Here is an 18,932-nt window from a genome sequence, read left to right as displayed (position 1 = left end):
GAGCATTATTTTTCCTTTGTCCCTATCTAGGGGGATTAAAATATGAAGCGAGAGGATCTCACTTTCAGAAACGGACGAAGCAGATGTTGGATTGAAAGCAGGACCTTTACAGACAGTTTAATTGAGTAAACCAGTCCTCGTTAGCAGACACTGACCTGCTTTAAGTGCAGGGCTCCAGGTGGGGTCTCAGTAGAGAGGAACAGAAGGGCAGAATCCCCTTCCTCTTCCTGCTAGTCCCACTGCTCTGGGTGCAGCCCAGGACACAGTTGGGTTTCTGGGCTGCAGATGCCACTTGTAATGTCTTTTGAACACGAGAGAATAGGGAAACAGAAAACAGTTTCAAATATTTCAGCACCATCTGCAAAGAATTCTAGAAAAGCACAAAACCAAAGGTTTTTTCTCCTTTTTGTATTTTGAACAGTAATATAAAAATATGACGTTGGTTCAAAAGTCAGATAAGGTCTGTGTTGGCAACTACAAAATTCAACTACAATTCTTTTATTGGACATATTTTACTGAGCATTGAAGGCTTGTTTATGTAGGCATGGATTTAAGAATAACACCACAAACCCGAAAGGATAAAGTGCAGACCTGTACTGAGAAGCAGGCCTGGTAAGTTCAGTCTATTCCTACAACTCAGCAGAGAGAGGGAAGAAAAGGGGGAAAAACTGCCGTTATCAGAGAATACGGATATTATAAATTACATCCTGCACGGTCCAGAGCACTGGGAAGCCCAGGTCCCCTGCCTATAAGCCCACCATGCCGGTCACAGGACATATTTTAAGTTAGACTTAGGCTTACCCAAGTGGTTTATTTAGGAGTAAGAAAACAAAGGTGTACTGATTAAAACAGTTCTCAACATCATTTCTTTATATACTTGAGAATTATATCTCAGAATAAAAATTTAAACCTTTCAGAACAGACAACCAACCTCTCCCCAGCACAATGAGTTCCAGCAAACAGCGACTATGACAGAGTGACTGGGGGAAGCTGTGTGAGCCGTGACTCGAAGCAATGGTCTTTGCCACATCTCCTTTCTGCCTGCATCAGAATTTGCTCCCTACGAAGATTCAGGAGGTAAAATGGTCAATTCTGCACATCCTGCTCTTTCCCCATCTCATAAGGGCAGTTTCCTACAGTTCTTAGTAACAGAAAAAATATATATATACTTCCAGAGCTTGCACACAGCCAAAAAAATAAGGCAGAAAACAAGAGGGAGAATAAAAACTAATATAAGCTAAAACATTATTTTGTAGTAAACAATAGAATACAACGTGCAATAGTGCAATTTCTCCGTTGCTGCTTCAACAATGAAGTCTTGGTAGATAGTCCACTGCGTGGCAACGCACGGCAGCCCACATCTAACTGTGCGCTTGCCGGGCACTGCTGGGTCTGCCCGGCTTCACAGCCGCCTCGCCGTGTCCGGGCTCTCCCTTTGCCTTCCCGAGGTGGCGGAGCTTCTGATCCCAGCGCTGCGTACCGAAAGGCAAAGAAATTACCAAAGAGCTCATAAAAGATATACCTAAAACAACAGGTGTGTTTACAAACAGCAGCAAAAGAATAAAAGCTGTCGCCCTTCCCACCACGTTAACCTTGAGTGTAAATGGTAGAAAGTGAAATGATTGGTTAAAGTCGCTTTAAAAGTTGCTTTTTTCAGATTGGACATTAGGAAAAACTTCTTCCCTGAAAGGGTTCTCCAGCTGCCCAGGGAGGCGGTGGAGTCCCCACCCCTGGAGTGGCTTAAAACCCAGGCAGACGAGGTGCTCAGGGATCTGATCTAGTAGTGGACAGGTATGGCTGGACTCGATGATCTCAAAGGTCTTTTCCAACCTCGGGATTCTATGATTCAAAACAGGAAAATCATTTCCCGGCCTTCTTGTAGCCTCTGTGAATGAAGGGGCTTATACAAGACATACTGGCTTCAGCAGAAAAGCATCTCACCCTCTAAATAATAAAATGTAAATTAAGCTATCTGTGCAGTCTCTGGGGAAAATAGGACAAAACCACAGTCAAGTGATTTATTATGATTATAATTATTATGTTCTGTTATATTAATAACAACATTATATTAATTTCCAACCCAAACGATTCTATGATTCTATGATTATGTCAAACCAACAGTGGAGAAATTCTGTCAAAATAAGAATATTCTCTGTAAAATAACACTCCTAACAGCACTGAAATCACTGGTACTTTGTGATGCATCAAAACATACACAGGCAATCCTTCCAGAATGTGGAAGGATTAGAATTAGAATACATTTGAATTAGATAACATCAGAATATATTTTCATATATCGTTTGCATTTGAGCTCACTGCTTACGATTTGTTCCTTACCCTGTACATCCCTCAGCTAAGCCAGGAAAGTCACTTCAAAATACCACATGCTTTGGTAAGAGAACTGTGTTTAAATATGAAATCTGAAAAGTATAATTCTGACTTAGACTGGAAAACACTTGTGAAGCCCTCTCTTCTAATTAGCATCACAATCCCAATTAAGCAGGTGTGTGTTACAGAGGGCATAGTGTGCCTAAAGAGTGAAAACACACCTATCGTTTGCTTTTTGAGATGCAGGTTTGGATTGCTGCTATGCTGATGTACTTTGGGGTAATTCGATGTATCCCTTTAGTTTTCTCACCGTGCACTCCTAAGTAACACGGCAACTAGCACAGCAAGCTGGTTTTCCTACTTGATTTTAATTAACAGGGGTCAGCACATCTTTTCTTCCCTTATTTTTGAAAAGATTAGGTAGATGTTTCATGGTATCGGCAACATTTGGCTTGCGGTGAGCTATTTTCTTACCTTTACTTTTTTACCGAGCCGATCCTTCCATTTCTCAGCTATGGAGCCTTCCACCAAGAGTAACCTACACAACAGAGACAGCCAGTTCCTCCATCAACAGGCACCCACAGTCTGTGCAACCCAGCCCATGCCAGACTCAAGATCTCTGTCCCTCGCAGAGAGCCTTGTACCCCACAAATACCATTAAGGAGAAAAACCGAGTCACATCTATTTTTCCTTTCCCAGTGGTTCCCAAATTCAGCTTTACAGGCAGGGGAACAAAACACCAGCAAATAAGCTCCAAGGACAATGCAGGAAGAGTTACCTGGAGCGCTCCTCATCTTCATAGCCCATGATGAGGTACTCTTCGTTGGCGCTGAGGGGTGGGCACAGGCAGCCAGAATTTGTGTGAAGGTTTACAGTGTCTTTTGGGATGTTCACCAGCGAAGATTTTAGGATCTCCTTTACTTCCACCACCGCAGTGACATCATGGCATTTAGTCTTCACCTCCTTCACTTTAGCTCGAATGACTGGGAAAAAGTCACAAAGAGTGTAGTTAGCAGCAGCAGATAATGCAGGTCGCCCCCGAGCTGCTCTGCGTGACCTCTGGGATTAGCCTTTTGCATGGTCCATTATCAAAAGCTCAGCTGCACTCCAGCAATGCCCCTGCCCCCAAGTCTTCGCTTCATTACTTCATCCTCCAGCAAGAAGGTCCAGGCAGCTCACTGTACCTCATAACAGCAGGGTCACGAGCAGGAGATGCGTACCAGTTTGATGTACGTCCTGTTTAAGTTGGGCTTTAACTTTAGCGTCCCTTCTTCTTCACCTTCCCCACTTTAAATATATTCCCTGCACGTTCTCCTTCCACGTGAGAAAGAAAGAACCTAGACCCCATGGTGAGTTTGCAGGCATGAAAGGGAGTAAAAACATCTTTTCCTGTAAGAGCAGAGCACACTGGAGCTGGAAAGCAAAGAGGCTGTTCCAGCGCAGCAGCCCACAACGTCATTTGTGTCACATCACTTTTCACACTAAAGTGCACAAACCCCAGCTGCCTGTGCTACCACTCAACGCCAAAAAAGCCACTCTTGCTAAGGTATTAAGCTCATCCCCTCCGGGCTTCTACCTGGGAATTGTTTCAGGACAGATCTCCCTTCTGTAATAAGCACCACTGGATTAACATCAGTGATTGGGACCATGGGCTTTATTAATGGCAATTTTCCCCTGGCTGTAGCCTTACAAATGCTGGGGGTTGGCCAAGCAGCCGCTCTTACCGTAGTTGTAATTGTTGCGTAGATAGGTCTTCTGGGTAGCTTTTATGGGCTTGCATTTGCAGCGCTCTGTAAAAACAGAAAGATTGTTTAGAAAGAAAAGAGCCTCTGTTCAGCGACGATCTCCAACCCCCAGCTCACACCTAACAAAAATGTCACTAAACTGACTTGTTTATTACAGGCAAGTGAAATATTAAAAAACACAGGACGTTCCTGGTCTGTTCTGTCCAAATTTGTTGTGGAAGTGCTCGTGAGACCTCAAAGGCTTCTAGGAGAAAACTGGACATGCTGGAATCTAAAAAACAAAGCCACTACAACCAACTAATGCCACAACAAAAAAGACACGAGGATTTGGAGCCTAAAGTGACAAAATCTTCCATTTTAAGCCAGTTCAATGTTCAATCTCGGTCTCTTCTGTGCTCCCAGGAGCTGCAATTTTGTATCATAGAATTACAGAACGGTTTGGGTTTGAAGAGATCTCAAAGATGAATCTAGTTTCAACCCCCTGCCATGGGCAGGGACACCTCCCACTGGATCAGGGGCTCCAAGCCCCATCCAACCTGGCCTGGAACCCCCCCAGGGATGGGGCAGCCACCAGAGAGGAGCAGAGGAGCAGAATCCCCTCCCTCGCCCTGCTGGCCACGCTGCTTTCGATGCAGCCCAGGACACGGTTGGTTTCTGGGCTGCCAGCGCACTTCAGCCTCGTTGCGGACTCCTTCTCAGTTCGTGTGTCATTTTACACAATTTTATTATGACCCAGACCCTCATGTTTAATTAAAACAGGGAAATTATTAGCCTTTATGGCACTAAAGATGGCCTTCAATGGACAGCACAAATGAGCCCTGTCCGAGCAGCGGTGCAGCTTCCAGCCAGCTGGGAACAATAACAGAGGGAAAAACATTTTCATTAGTGCCCGGGGAGCAGCTCCAGACCCATGCGCTCATAAACCCACCAGTGTTTCACGGCTGGTTCTTCTAACGCAAATATTTACTTATTTCGAGCTAGTGCCTAAGTGGAGTTTGGTGGAGGCGTTTCAAACAGCAGCCCCACTATTACGTACACACGGTCGCCTATTCTGACATTTGATTTAGCAGCTAAGTGGGGGCAGACTTACTGCAGCCTATTCCTACAGCCCATCTTCTAAAACACCAACGCGCGTAAGCTAGTTTTTTAGTGAAATCCAACAGGGGGAGTCTGAAAAAGAACTTTTCATTTGCTAGATTTCTGCACATTAAAAAAAAAAAAAAGATGGAAGTATCTGGTTATGGGCTTTGCAAATCCCGATTTCTTTTCTATTGAAGCATTTTTGTAGTCGGAAACACAAATAAGTGCAGGAAAGAGGAGATCATTTCCAAAGAAGAGCACATTGTTTCCTTGAATTTCAAAGACATCCTCAGGAATCTATATATAGAGTCCTGCAGCCTCCAGCTTTGTATGAGGCTGTGTTAAAATAACAAAGGCAGAGAAGAGAAGGGATTCTTGGCTCTCCCTCTGCCTGTGGGAGCTCCCACATCACACACCAGTCTCCTCCGAAGCTTCCAGCATCACCAGAAGAGCTCTGGGACCACCACAACGTTACATCTCAAGCACCGAGATGAGCGGCAGAGGCTCACACAGGTTGGACTGAGTCCTTTGCATCAGCCAAAGCGGAGGCTGCCCCATCCCTGGAGGGGTTCCAGGCCAGATTGGATGGGGCTTGGAGCAACCGGATCCCAAGCTGCAGCTGGCCAGAACCACCAGGGAAGGAAAGACACGATGGCCAAAGCTAGATCTCCACGTGCTACCTTTCTGACTACGGCCTACGAGGACGAGTTCTGAAGGAACGGGTGCAAAATCCAAGGAAAACTACAATCATGGGCTTGCTGAAGCAACAAATTCACATTTTTATACTCTATCACCTACCAACCTGGGCTTTGCTTCTTTGTGTGCTTAAGACCAGTGATAAAACTCAAGGGGTTTTACTCAGATCCAGAGAAAAACAAAGCAAAACAACAATAAAAAAGCGATGAGGGACCTGCCGGAATAAAACCAGCCTCGGGTCTCAGCCTCAATCTCCTCAGGGTCACTGAGATTTTTGGCATTGTCGACAAAGAGGTCAGAATTTCATTTGCAGATTTTGAAGTCGGAATGAACTGGTTTTGCCCAGTGAAAAATCCATTTGATGCACACTCTGAGCGTTTGAGGCAAAACTTTTATGGAAATCAGCGCATCCCTTTGGATTACCTCGCTTTATTAAGTATTAAAACGAGTTGAAAGACTCTACCTTATTCCACAGTTGTATAAAAGTGTACTCACCGATGCCAGCACCTCGACAGCTGCCGCTGTTGGAATCCATAGGGAAATCTGGCATGGAGTGATAAAACACATAAAGAAACATTAGTATTTTTTAATATTGTATTATTTCAATACTTCCACATTCACAATCTTTTCTCCTACTCTAATAATGAGTACATTAATTGCTTCATTAACTAACAGATCGCAATGTTCTATGAAGCTGACACGATTTCTTATCTGAGCTTCCCCCAGACCCAGCACATCACGTTAAATGTTGGAGCAGGTTAAACATCCCGTTCGTACTGGCAGGTTTAGGATGAGGACGGAAATTTATGGCATGAACTTACAAGCGTCTGGAAATAAAGTACACAGACTGTTTGCACTTAATTAGATGATGAAGGAGAAATTACCTCTGGCTTGTTTTTTTGGTTACTGAGGAAATCAAACCAACAAACCACAATCGTATCATTGGAGCAAATGCCAAAACAAATGTTTCAGACCTTCCCTTTCCCCTCGGTTTAAAAACGTACTGATTAGTTTGAAGGACAGATAAGGAACAGAAGGAAAAAAGGGCATGATGTCCAGAGAACGGCTTTTAGACACATTGGTAAGTGGAATGTGTCCCACATCGGTAAAACACATCGTTTCAAACCTGCTGTTTATTAAATCACACAATTTAATGGATTTATACATATGCTCCATTACGAAAACCAAGTCTGCTAATGCGTATAATGACGCACAAGCTAAGAAAAAAATAAACGCAAGAGGAACAAGACTTGGGAGGGAGGCAGTAAACTTTATTACAATGACACAAAACAGGGAGAAAGGAGTGAGCTTTCCAAGAAAAGCCCCCTCTTCTAAGCTCGCACGCCAAAATGGGTTTGTTACAACTCTGGAAGCCGGCATCATATAAACACCACCCTTTTAACACCCTTCCATTATCAGGGATGCCTTCGCACTACAGCACAAACGAGCGTGCAGCCACGTAACACCAGCTCCTCTCAACCCCTCGAGCCCAGGACACAGATGATGCTCAGCACAGGGGAAGGTTTAGATGTGTGAACTATATTTTAAGGGCTGGGGCTATTATTTAACCACAAATCCTGCAAATAGACATTTTAAACGCCTGTTTACGAGAAATCTAATATTAGTTACTAATTCAGACGCGAGTGAGCAGCCACAAAAGTCCATGCCCTGACCGCACAAGTCTAAGGCCAGGGACCTCTCTCCATCAGGAGGCTCCACGCCGCTCAGACCTTCGGTTGTAACGCAGGCAGGAAAAAAAAAAAAAGAAAAAGCTATTTTTAAAAACAAACAGCTGACTTCCTATTGTTCCACTTCTCTTGGGAGGAGACCCTTCTGCCAAGTTTTGCCTATGCGAAACAATCTTTCTGAAAGAAATATCTGTCAGCAACGATTAGTAGGATTGCCAAAGAGGAAATATTATCCAGAGCTCCAATCCAAAGACTTCCTAGTAAATTTTGGTTTAAGAGCACAGGGAAAAATCCTAATTGATTTTTCCGATAAGCTGTTTTAATTAATCACTTTTCAGAGGGATGCTATATAAAAAAAACCAAACCAAACCGCTAATAAGGAGAGCAGAATAAAAGCCACTTGTGTAGGAACTGTAGAAAATAACAATGCCTGGATCGCAGATTGGCGTGAGATGTTTGGGAAAACAGAGTTTTGAGCAAGCGTCTTACTTGTACCACTGTTTAAATAAAAAAAAAAAAAGGCAGAGAAAAAAGCTAAAAGTAACACGACACTGTCACTGCAGTTAAAGAATGTGTCAGGTCTTAATACAGGGAGGCTCTTCACTAGTCTGATCGCGAAATCGTGCACAGCGAAAGCGAAGTAACAAGAAAATCGATCCTCGTTAAGATTTGACAGGGGACACTTGAACACTTCTCAAGGACACGGCTCAGTGGCAGACAGGAATGGCCGACTTGATGATCTAAGAGGTCTTTTCCAACCTAGTGATCCTATGAAATGCAAAGCTGCCTCCAACACAACGGGGCTGCCCCACGTCGTGAATCCTTCCAGCTAATGAACCCTGCTGGGTTCTGATGACATTTAACAGCCTAGGTCTTGACTTGATGCTTCAACTGGAAAAGCCACCGTAGGAGACAACCTACACATCACCATTAATAAGGTTTAAGCACACTTATTCACTCTTCCCGTCTTCTTTTAAGGCTTTTGTTCTTTAACTGAGAAAGGAAGCTGCATCTGAGTTTTGAGTAAGCCCCTAAACTGAGTCTCGACTTTAAAACGACAACCTGGCCATGACCGCTTGGCCTCGGCACAGTCCGAAACGCTCCCCCTGCTGCAGCTCATTTCAGCTGCTCTAAGTAGAGCCACGCAACGTCTGAGTCAGAGCAAGTCTTATACAGACTTTGGAAACCACTGTTTTGGAAATGAAGTTAATAACAAGCATGGGCAATGGCTCTTTCGCTTTTCTGCTAAGCATACAGGGCCAAATTCCCACTCTGGATCACTACAGATTCATCAGGGCAGACAGGCAGGGCTTGGTCTACATGGAGAAATCGTCGGTTCACATAGGAATAAAGAAAATACGCCTCCATCGCTTGAATAGTCGTTAATTTTCTTTGATGTTTAAGAGACGGTATTTTTTTTTAAGAGAGTCAAAGTTCTCATCAGTCATCTTATGATCATCACCCACCCAAACCAGTTTGGACATTAATTACACGTGGTCGATGCCTTGTGACGCCACCTCCCTTTTCTCCAACATCCCATCAACAACCCAACATGCCTTCAAGCTATTTTTCTATCTAAATAAGCTAAAAAGGGAAAGAAATTCAACGGATGGTCTGTCCTCTGATGTGCATGGCACCCATCACACCGCTCTCCTTTTATCACCAGCTACAGGAATAAACACCTCACTCAAGACATAAACACCCTGCTTGACAGCAGCAGCTAAGCACGGGCGCCAAAGTGCTTCTCCAAGTCAGCGTCCCAAGCAAGTGAACTTCAAATGATCTTTAACTTGGTATCACTGACACGAGAACTGGAGATCAAATACCTCACCGGTGACAGGGAACTTCTGCAAGTGTCTGCACAAGCTCTTCCCGGCATCAGGAGAGCAAACGATAACCAACGTGGCGTGATGTTAACCCCCTGCAGCTTCTTGCAGGTGACTCAGCCCAAAGAAAGGGTGTCCTGAGGGCCAGAAGAGCCCCTGCGCCCAGTTGAACCCGGAACTCAGGAAGAGGCAGGGTCTAATGTTCGAAAAAGGAACAGAAATTGGGCTTTCCGAACTCTGTCCCTGACAAACCCCTGACCAGACCATCCTTTGGGCTGCTGCGTCACGGAAGGGACGGGACGACTGCACTAATCCTCTCCAGCAGCAACGCACAGATCTCACAAGGCAAGGAGACGGCACAGTCCCGTTCCTCTGCAGGCAGCAAGAAACAAAAGAGAAAACAGAATTTCGCTTCTGAAGAATTAAAAAAAACCTCTTTCACACCAGATGTCCGGGAAAAACACAGATTTGCATTCCTGCCTGCCCTGTTGGATGCAGCCTGCGGGCAGCGCGAGGGGCAGGAGTGCTTCAGAGATAAAATAAGAGCAGGTATTCTGCACGGTCCCCCTGAGGCAGGGGGTTATTCGTGTCCTCGACTTGGCTGCAATCCTTTATTTGGAGAATTGAACTTGGAAGCGTTCACCTTACCTTTTCCTAGAACAGAAATCCTCCGCTCCGCTTTCTAAAGGAGCGGTTTTATTCCCTCAAGAAGGATTCTTTCAGTCTGGTGCATAATGCATCGGTTCAACATTTTTCAGCCCAGAAATGAGAATGTCATCAGGTTCTCATTCACTGAAAGAGAGTTTTCATGGATCCGGCCCTGGAACCCCTCAAAGAGGTTATTGTGCTGCTGAGGTCCTCGGGAATAGGTAACTCGGGGGCAGTTTTAGCCAAACTCCCTCCCCCCAGATTTGGATGCAATCGCTTTCAGAGCCTGCAGACCTGCCAAGCCTCACTCCGCCTGGGGCCATTTTTAAGGTGGTTTTTGAAAGCACCTTCCTGCTGCGGAGAAAGGTGCTCGGTGTTCAAACCCGTCCTACCCCAGAGCATCCCTGCAGGAGCAGCAGGAACACAGAGATGGCTCGGTCCCCGGGCTGGGGACAACTGCTGGGGGGAAGGATGGATGGATGGATGGATGGATGGATGGATGGATGGATGGACGGACGGACGGACGGACGGACGGGCAAGACGGCAGCAATTAGAAAGGTTAGAGAAAGAGAGGAAACAACTGGAAACACCAGAGTACAGCCACTGACTTGAGATCTCAAGAGGTGGAGAGGGTAACTCAATGGAGAAGGAGCGGGGTCAGCCTGGCTCACAAATAAATGGGGAGAGGTGGAGAGAGAAGCTTACCTGGGAAGGCTGAGCTGGGGAGCACGGGCAGGAAACCGAGGTTTGATGAGGTTTCATTAGGAGAGGCAAATGGGAATTACAGTGTTTGGCACTGCCAGCAGTGGGATACGTAAAGCATCAGGGAACGGGACAGCAGCACAGTCAAACGCTGCGCCGAGCACAGCATGAAAAAAAACACCTTTCGTTCCCAGGCTACTGCTGGGAGAGGATGGAGAGGTGGGACCTGCTGCCCAGAGCGAGCTCCCACAACCCGGGCACCCGAGGGTCCGGACTGCAGCCCCAGACCTGCCAACACCACAGCTCTGCAGCAAGGAAACAGAGCTCAGCTCCACCAGCAGCAAACGCTTCCCTCAAGGAAGACGGGAACCGGGGTTGTTCCGTAAAGGTCAAAGCTCACTCGTGACAACCCCCCCACTGCCTTGCTTTGATTTCCTATTCAATAGCTCCTTCAATTTAGTTTTCCTGTGGTGCTGGTGGCATGGAGGAGGCTGGCGAGACCACAACCCCCCCAGATCCTGCCTGGGGGTCCTCCTGGCACAGCTCTTGCCCTAAAATCCACTTGGTTGGAGGGGAGCAGCCCGCTTTGGGGAGAGCGGGTGGCTGGGGAGGAGCAGAGAGATGCTGTGGGAACCGGCAGCCTGGGGGCAAGCGCGACCCCCTCTCTCGGGTGGCTTTGCCTTCCTAACAGGCAAACACCAACACAGGGTATCGAAACATCTCCCATTTACGTGAAACGTAACTCTTAAGCGTTGCCCAGCAGGCTGGCAGGGCTGGCACTGGTCACACACCCTCTTTCCCAAAGGCAAAACTTTTCCAGCAGCGATGTAGGAAGAGAAGAGGGAAGAAAAAAGTGGAGAGAAAGAAAAGAGGCTTAGAGAAAAGCAGGAAACAGCAGGGAAACAGAGGAGCTGCCCTCCCTTCTGTGCACACCCCATTGTCTGGCTGGTCCCGTCCTGTTCTCCATCCCAGTCCTGGTCCCCGTCCTGCTCCTCATCTTGTTCCCCATCCCATCCCCATCCCCATCCCATCCTATCCCCATCCCCATCCCCATCCTCATCCCCATCCTCATCTCCATCCCCATCCCCGTCCCCGCTCACCCCCCGCGGGCATGATGGCCTCGGGGGCGATGCAGCTGCTCCCATCCCATCCCCATCCCGTTTCCATCCCCATCCTGCATCCCCATCCCCATCCCCATCACCATCTTCATCTTCATCTTCATCCCCATCCCCATCTTCATCTTCGTCTTCATCCCCATCCCCATCTTCATCTTCATCCCCATCCCCATCCTGCATCCCCATCCCATCCTATCCCATCCCATCCCCATCTCCCCATCCCCATCTCCGTCTTCATCTCCAACCCCATCTCCCCATCCCCTCCCCATCCCACCCCACCCCCCGCTGACCTCCGGCGGGCACGATGGCCTCGGGGGCGATGCAGCTGCTCCCATCCCATCCCCATCCCCATCCTGTTTCCATCCCCATCCTGCATCCCCATCTCCATCTTCATCTTCATCCCCATCCCATCCCCATCCCCATCCCCATCCTGTTTCCATCCCCATCCTGCATCCCCATCTCCATCTTCATCTTCATCCCCATCCTATCCCCATGCCCATCCCCATCCCATCCCGTTTCCATCCCCATCCCCATCCCATCCCCATCCCCATCCCATCCCCATCCCCATCCCTATCCCCATCCCCATCCCCATCCCATCCCCATCCCCATCCCCATCCCATCTTCATCCCCATCCTCATCCCCATCCTCATCCCCATCCTGCATCCCCATCTCCATCTTCATCCCCATCCCCATCCCACCCCCATCCCCATCCCCATCCCCATCCCCATCCCCATCCTCATCCTCATCCTCATCCTCATCCCCATCCCCATCCCCATCCTCATCCTCATCCTCATCCCCATCCCCATCCCCATCCCCATCCCATCCTATCACCATCCCCATCCTATCCCCATCCCCATTCCCATCCCATCCCCATCCCCATTCCCATCCCCATCCTCATCCCCATCCCCATCCTCATCCTCATCCCCATCCCCATCCCCATCCTCATCCTCATCCTCATCCCCATCCCCATCCCCATCCCCATCCCCATCCTCATCCTCATCCTCATCCCCATCCCCGTCCCGTCCCCGCTCACTCCCAGTGGGCACGATGGCCTCGGGGGCGATGCAGCTGCTCCCATCCCATCCCCATCCTGCATCCCCATCCCATCCCCATCCCCATCCCATCCCGTTTCCATCCCCATCCCCATCTCCGTCCTCATCCCCATCCCCATCCCCATCCCCATCTCCATCTTCATCTTCATCCCCATCCCCATCCTCATTCTCATCCCCATCCCCACTCACCCCCAGCGGGCATGATGGCCTTGGGGGTGATGCAGCTGCTCCCATCCCCATCCCCATCCCCATCCCCATCCCCATCCCCATCCCCATCCCCATCCCGTTTCCATCCCCATCCCCATCCCCATCCCCATCCCCATCCCCATCCCATCCCCATCCCCATCCCATCCCCATCCCCATCCCATCCCCATCCCCATCCTATCCCCATCCCATCCCCTCCCCATCCCCATCTCCCCCCCCGCCCCGCTGACCTCCGGCGGGCACGATGGCCTCGGGGGCGATGCAGACGCCGCGGTCGTAGCTGGGGAGCCCGTCGCAGGCGAGGCTGTCCGGCCAGGCGTGGCGGTAGCGGCGCAGGACGGGCTCGCAGCCGCGGCGGGCGCGCTCGCACACGGCCCGGCAGGGCTTGATGGGCTCGTGCGGGAAATCCAGCGCGCAGATGGGCGCGTACATGGCGCACAGGAAGAAGAGCAGGTCGGGGCTGCAGCCCGTGCCCAGCAGCCCCTCGAACTGCTCCATGGCCAGCACGGCGTTGGCCTGCGTGCTGTGGTGCAGGTGGTTGGGCATCCGCGTCGCGTTCCAGGGCAGCGGCTCGCACAGCGGGATCCGCACCGGCTCGCACGCCGCCGCCCGCCCCCCCGGCGGCGCCGCGGCCAGAGCCAGCAGCCCGGCCAGGGCCCCCAGCGCCCCCGCTCCGCGACCCATGCCGACCCCCGGCCCCGCCGACAGCGACCCGCGGGCCCCGGGACCCGCCCCGAGAGAGACCGGCCCCCCGGGCCCCGAGACCGGCCCCCAGGCCCCGGCACCGCCCCCCGCGGGCATCGCACCGCCCCCCCCGGGCTGCCCCTGCGCCCCCACAGCTGCCCCTGCACCGGCCCCCGGGCCCTGCGCCCCCAGAGCCGCCCCTGCGCCCCCACAGCTGCCCCTGCGCCCCCACAGCTGCCCCTGCACCGCCCCCCCCGGGCCCTGCGCCCCCACAGCTGCCCCTGCACCGCCCCCCCCGGGCCCTGCGCCCCCAGAGCTGCCCCTGCGCCCCCACAGCTGCCCCTGCGCCCCCACAGCTGCCCCTGCACCGCCCCCCCCGGGCCCTGCGCCCCCACAGCTGCCCCTGCACCGCCCCCCCCGGGCCCTGCGCCCCCAGAGCTGCCCCTGCGCCCCCACAGCTGCCCCTGCGCCCCCACAGCTGCCCCTGCACCGCCCCCCCCGGGCCCTGCGCCCCCACAGCTGCCCCTGCACCGCCCCCCCCGGGCCCTGCGCCCCCAGAGCTGCCCCTGCGCCCCCACAGCTGCCCCTGCGCCCCCACAGCTGCCCCTGCACCGCCCCCCCCGGGCCCTGCGCCCCCAGAGCTGCCCCTGCGCCCCCACAGCTGCCCCTGCGCCCCCAGAGCCGCCCCTGCGCCCCCCACGGGCCCCGCACCGCCCCCAGAGCTGCCCCCGCACCCTCAGAGCTGCCCCTGCGCCCCCCGCGGGCCCTGCGCCCCCACAGCCGCTCCTGCGCCCCCTGAGCTGACCCTGCACTCCCCACGAGCCCCGCACCACCCCCACAGCTGCCCCTGCGCCCCCAGAGCTGCCCCTGCACCCTCACAGATGCCCCTGCACCCCCACAGCTGCCCCTGCGCCCCCACAGCTGCCCCTGCGCCCCCTGAGCTGACCCTGCGCCCCCCACGAGCCCCACACCACCCCCACAGCTGACCCTGCACCCCCAGAGCTGCCCCTGCAGCCCCCACAGCTGCCCCTGCACCCCCCGGGCTGCCCCTGCGCCCCCAGAGCTGACCCGGCACCCCTCGCGGGCCCTGCACCCCCACGGCTGCCCCTGCGCCCCCAGAGCTGACCCGGCACCCCCAGAGCTGCCCCTCTGCCCCCCACGGGCCCCGCACCGCCCCCTCGACCTGCCTCTGCCCCCCCAGAGCTGCCCCCCGCGCCCCCCGCCCCCGGCACCGCCCCCCAAGCTGCCCCCTGCAGCCTCCAAGCTGCCCCCTGCCCCCCCAGAGCTGCTCCTGCACCGCCTTCTACAGCCCCTGTACGCCCCGAGCTGCCCCTGCAGCCCCTGCCGCCTGCACCCCCTGAATTGCCCCTGCACCCCCCAAGCTGCCCCCTACTCCCCCTGCCCAGTCTCCCCCACCAGCTGCCTCCTGCACCCCCAGAGCCACCCCCTGCATTCACTACACCCCCCAAGCTGCCCCCTGCCCCCTCCCAGCCGCTCTGCGTCCCCTGCTCCCTCCAAGGTGCCTGGTTCTCCCCATCCCGCACTCCATCCCTTCCCCACTGCCCTCGCCCACCTCCCCATCCCCACAAACCCCAAATCCATCCCCAGACCACGGGGAGCAGCACAGATGTGTGTATATAGAGATATATAAACCCCAAACTTGAAAGAACAAAGCCACAGACGGAAACCCCTTCCCTCCTCCCAGAAAGGTGAACATTTCATGGAATCAGAGAACAGAATCATGGAATGGTTTGGGTCGGAAGGGACCTCAAAGCCCATCCAGTCCCACCCCGGCCACGGGCAGGGACACCTCCCACTGGATCAGGGGCTCCAAGCCCCATCCAGCCTGGCCTTGAACCCCTCCAGGGATGGGGCAGCCACCCCTGCTCTGGGCAGCCTGGGCCAGGGCCTCACCACCCTCATCGTGAAGAAATTCCTCCTTGTGTCCAGTCTAACTCTACCCCTCTCCAGTTTATCCCCGTTTCCCCTGTCCTGTCACTCCAAGCCTTTGGGAACAGCCCCTCCCCAGCTTTCTCATCAACCCCTTTGAGGGGAAGGGGCTAGAAGGAAGGTCTCCTTGGAGCCTTCCCTTCTCCGGGCATTCTCACCCTCCGAGCCCAACAAATCTGCATTCCCGATCCCAAGAGGAATGACACGAAGTAGATGTTGCGGATGCGTCTGACCCCCCGTTCTGCTGGAGCCTGTTAAGAAACACGTACGTGCTTAAAACTAGCACGGGAATGAATTCGGGAAGGGATGGGGCAAGGACTGGGGAAAAATCCAGCAGGGGTGGTGTTTTTCCAGGTCCAACGACCACCCTGATGCCGGAAGGCCCCGCATCGCAGCACTTTTCTGTTTGAGGCCACCATCCCCCCCCGGCCCCACAGGGAACAGCTCTCGCTGCCACATGAACGTTGGAGTTTTCCTTTTCCTTGTGTCCCACCAGAGCCCTCGGAGCTCGGAGAAGACGAAGCAGCCCTCGGCTTGGTGGGCTCCGTGCCGTGGATGAACCAGGCCCCATGGATGAACCCGGCCCATCCCAGACGTGAGGATGGCCACATTTAAGAGGCGTCCAGGCCCTTCCCAAGGATAGAAATACTTACTCAGAAGACGGTTTCACTTCGCTGGGTCTTTCCATCGCAACTTAATGTGCTTCTAGACCCCGACTTAGAAAAACAAACACGAAACCACAAACCGACCCAGAAACTCGCCCAAAAGCAAAACCCAAAAATACTTCTTACGCTGCTGTTGCTAAAAGCGTAAAATCATTGACTTACAGAGTCATAAAAATGGGATTTATTGTACATTTCCTGCTCCAGACGGGATCTCAGTTCAGCTCCCAGGTAGACAAAACACAGGGGACTATTAACTGCTTTTAATAACCTTTCAGGCTTCTCTGTGGATGACTTGGAAGGAGCGAGGAAGAAGAAAAGGTTCTTTTAGTGCAATCTCTTTCAGACTTGTCATTCTGGGAGCCGTTTTTATGAGACAGCTCGTCAATAACCCTCCTGTGCCCTGTGCCTCCGAGGATGCACCTTTCCACTCTCGCATTCGCTCACATTTCCCTCTTTTCCTCTGGGACAGTGCATCGCAAATTCAGAGGCAACCGATGCTATAATCTATAATCTATAATCTATAATCTATAATCTATAATCTATAATCTATAATCTATAATCTATAGCTGCTAAATGTCTATAATCTATAGCTGCTAAATGTCTATAATATATAGCTGCTAAACTTGTGATCAACGAGCAACATTGAAAATGAGCATCAGAGAGTTTTTTATTGTTCGGAATCGTTAAATTCATCTCGATGTCCCGTCTGCTGTAATCCTCTCTTTTGTAAACGCATCACCTAAAGCCGGGATCACAGACAGAACCGTGTTCTCCCATTCCAAGACACAGGAAAGCAGCAGGACTCCTAACATCATCCAACGGGGAGCACTCTGCTTCCATTTCATAAGTCAGATGAAGATACCCGGATGCTTTCACAGCCATACGAGTTTATCGCCAAAACTATAGGAAAATAAAGCAAAAAGCATCCAGTGGGAACCAAAAACTAGGAGGTGTGAGAAGAGCCTGATTCGCAGAGGCGCTGAGAACAGAAGCTTCGTCCCCGGTCCCACACACGTCCCCCGTTAGATGGTAACGGACTTGCGAGTGCCTCAAGGCGTACGTGTGCGCCTTAATACCTGCACACATTCGGTTCACAACTCTAATGCAACCAGTTGCTTCATGCTACTATGATGACCGCGCAGATAATGAAAAATACACCCTGCTCTCCCACCACGGGCCATATTGGAGACACAACAAGACCACAGAGCCCTCTCCGAGTTGTAATCGCCTCCAGATGGAGCATTGCAGGCAAAAACCCGCGCGGCTCTACAATCCCGTAGCCATTACGCAGCATTTCTGGTCCGGCCCCCGCAGGAATGATTTGAGATGCCCGGCTTAAAGGCCGTCACCACTCCGAGTTTCATTTTGTTCAACCATAAATTCACTGTTCCTGATTCACAGCCTCTCCGGTTGCACAGCTCCAACCCACCCCTGCTCCCGCTTACCCGGATTTATTAGTTTCAAGCACCAACTCACGCTCAGGCCTAAAACCAAACCCTGGGAACCCAGCTGGGTTTTGACTCCTCGCTGGTGCCAGTGGGAGCAGGTTGGGTTTGATGTGATTTCACTCACGGTTTTAGCGCGGTGGGATCGCAAAGGGCTCCGTTCGGGAACCTCAGCGAGGTTAGGAGCAGAACCATCGCCTTTTGGAGAGCTTCCACACACACCTGCGAGCCACCCAAACAGCAGATGCTCCAGAAAACTGAAAGCTACCAACCCTGGGAAAACAATTCCAGTTTCACACACCAAAGTCTGTAACTCCTCCTTGTTCCCAGTCCCAGTTGCCCTACGCATACGCCTGGTCGGGGCCCTGCTCCATCAGACCCCAGCGCTGGGAAGCAAACGCAGCTGAACCTGCTTTCCCACCCAGCAGCTCCTTGATGCTGCTTTTTATCTACACAACTGGTTTTTGTCCCGTTTCCAGTTTGCTAAAAACTGCATAATTGGGCAGAGCGGCCAAGGCTGCAGCCACCGCTGAGACTTCGCAGCCATGTTCTCCACTTGCCATTCGGTTTTCACTTCTGCGAGAGACAGCAAGGAAGGTAGAAAATAGGAGTAGAAACCATAGGGGTAGATCTCTCATTAAGGGAGAGCTGATGGACTGTAAGCAGAAATACCACGGTGCTATTTAAGGGTGAAGTTGTTTCACAAGAACATAATCACAGCCTCGATAGGTGCCCACTCTCTGAAAAACCTTATTTCCCTGCAGAACCCTGCCCGTGCTCAGCAGATCTGTGAGCCCTTCGTGGCACCCCACAGCGTTCCCCGTGTCCTGGGAGTTGCAGCCACTTCAGAGCACGCACCGGGCCCTGCTGAAGCTCTTCACCCCCCAACAAGAAGGGATATTTGGGAACTCTGGGACTTTTGGATCAAAGTTCTTACCCCCCACGTGCTTTGATAATGGCAGAGTATGAATCATGCCCAGGAAGTTATCACCGTGTTTATCCTCCTCCAGTTCCTCGATGATATCAGGAATGCTTCTTTAACTAAAAAACAAACCCAACAAGTTCAATAACGGGCTTGAGAGTGTTGGGAACAGAATGTTTTAA

At 51.9% G+C, this 18,932-nt stretch overlaps 1 protein-coding gene across 1 annotated transcript; it reads right to left on the bottom strand.

Moving 5' to 3' along the window:
* Positions 1 to 391: 391 nt before the first annotated feature.
* Positions 392 to 13,770, bottom strand: FRZB (frizzled related protein). The gene is made up of 6 exons (XM_069860471.1): positions 13,315 to 13,770; positions 6,345 to 6,392; positions 4,053 to 4,118; positions 3,107 to 3,311; positions 2,803 to 2,866; positions 392 to 1,472 (listed from the first exon to the last, which is right to left on the bottom strand). The coding sequence occupies exons 1-6, from the start codon at positions 13,766 to 13,768 to the stop codon at positions 1,362 to 1,364; spliced, it is 948 nt and encodes a 315-aa protein (XP_069716572.1). The 5' UTR covers positions 13,769 to 13,770; the 3' UTR covers positions 392 to 1,361.
* Between the last annotated feature and the right edge of the window lie 5,162 nt (positions 13,771 to 18,932).

Source organism: Phaenicophaeus curvirostris, chromosome 7, assembly GCF_032191515.1.
Source record: "Phaenicophaeus curvirostris isolate KB17595 chromosome 7, BPBGC_Pcur_1.0, whole genome shotgun sequence".
Lineage (NCBI taxonomy): Eukaryota > Metazoa > Chordata > Aves > Cuculiformes > Cuculidae > Phaenicophaeus > Phaenicophaeus curvirostris.
This window is presented reverse-complemented; position numbering and strand designations above follow the sequence as displayed.

Excerpts from the sequence above, each read along its gene's own strand:
- FRZB (XM_069860471.1), bottom strand. The coding sequence starts at position 13,768 with ATGGGTCGCGGAGCGGGGGCGCTGGGGGCCCTGGCCGGGCTGCTGGCT. Across the intron at positions 6,393-13,314 it reads GGCCATCGTGCCCGCCGGAG|ATTTCCCTATGGATTCCAAC; the intron begins GTCAGCGGGGCG and ends ACTCCATGCCAG. Across the intron at positions 3,312-4,052 it reads ACGCAACAATTACAACTACG|TCATTCGAGCTAAAGTGAAG; the intron begins GTAAGAGCGGCT and ends ACTTTTTCCCAG.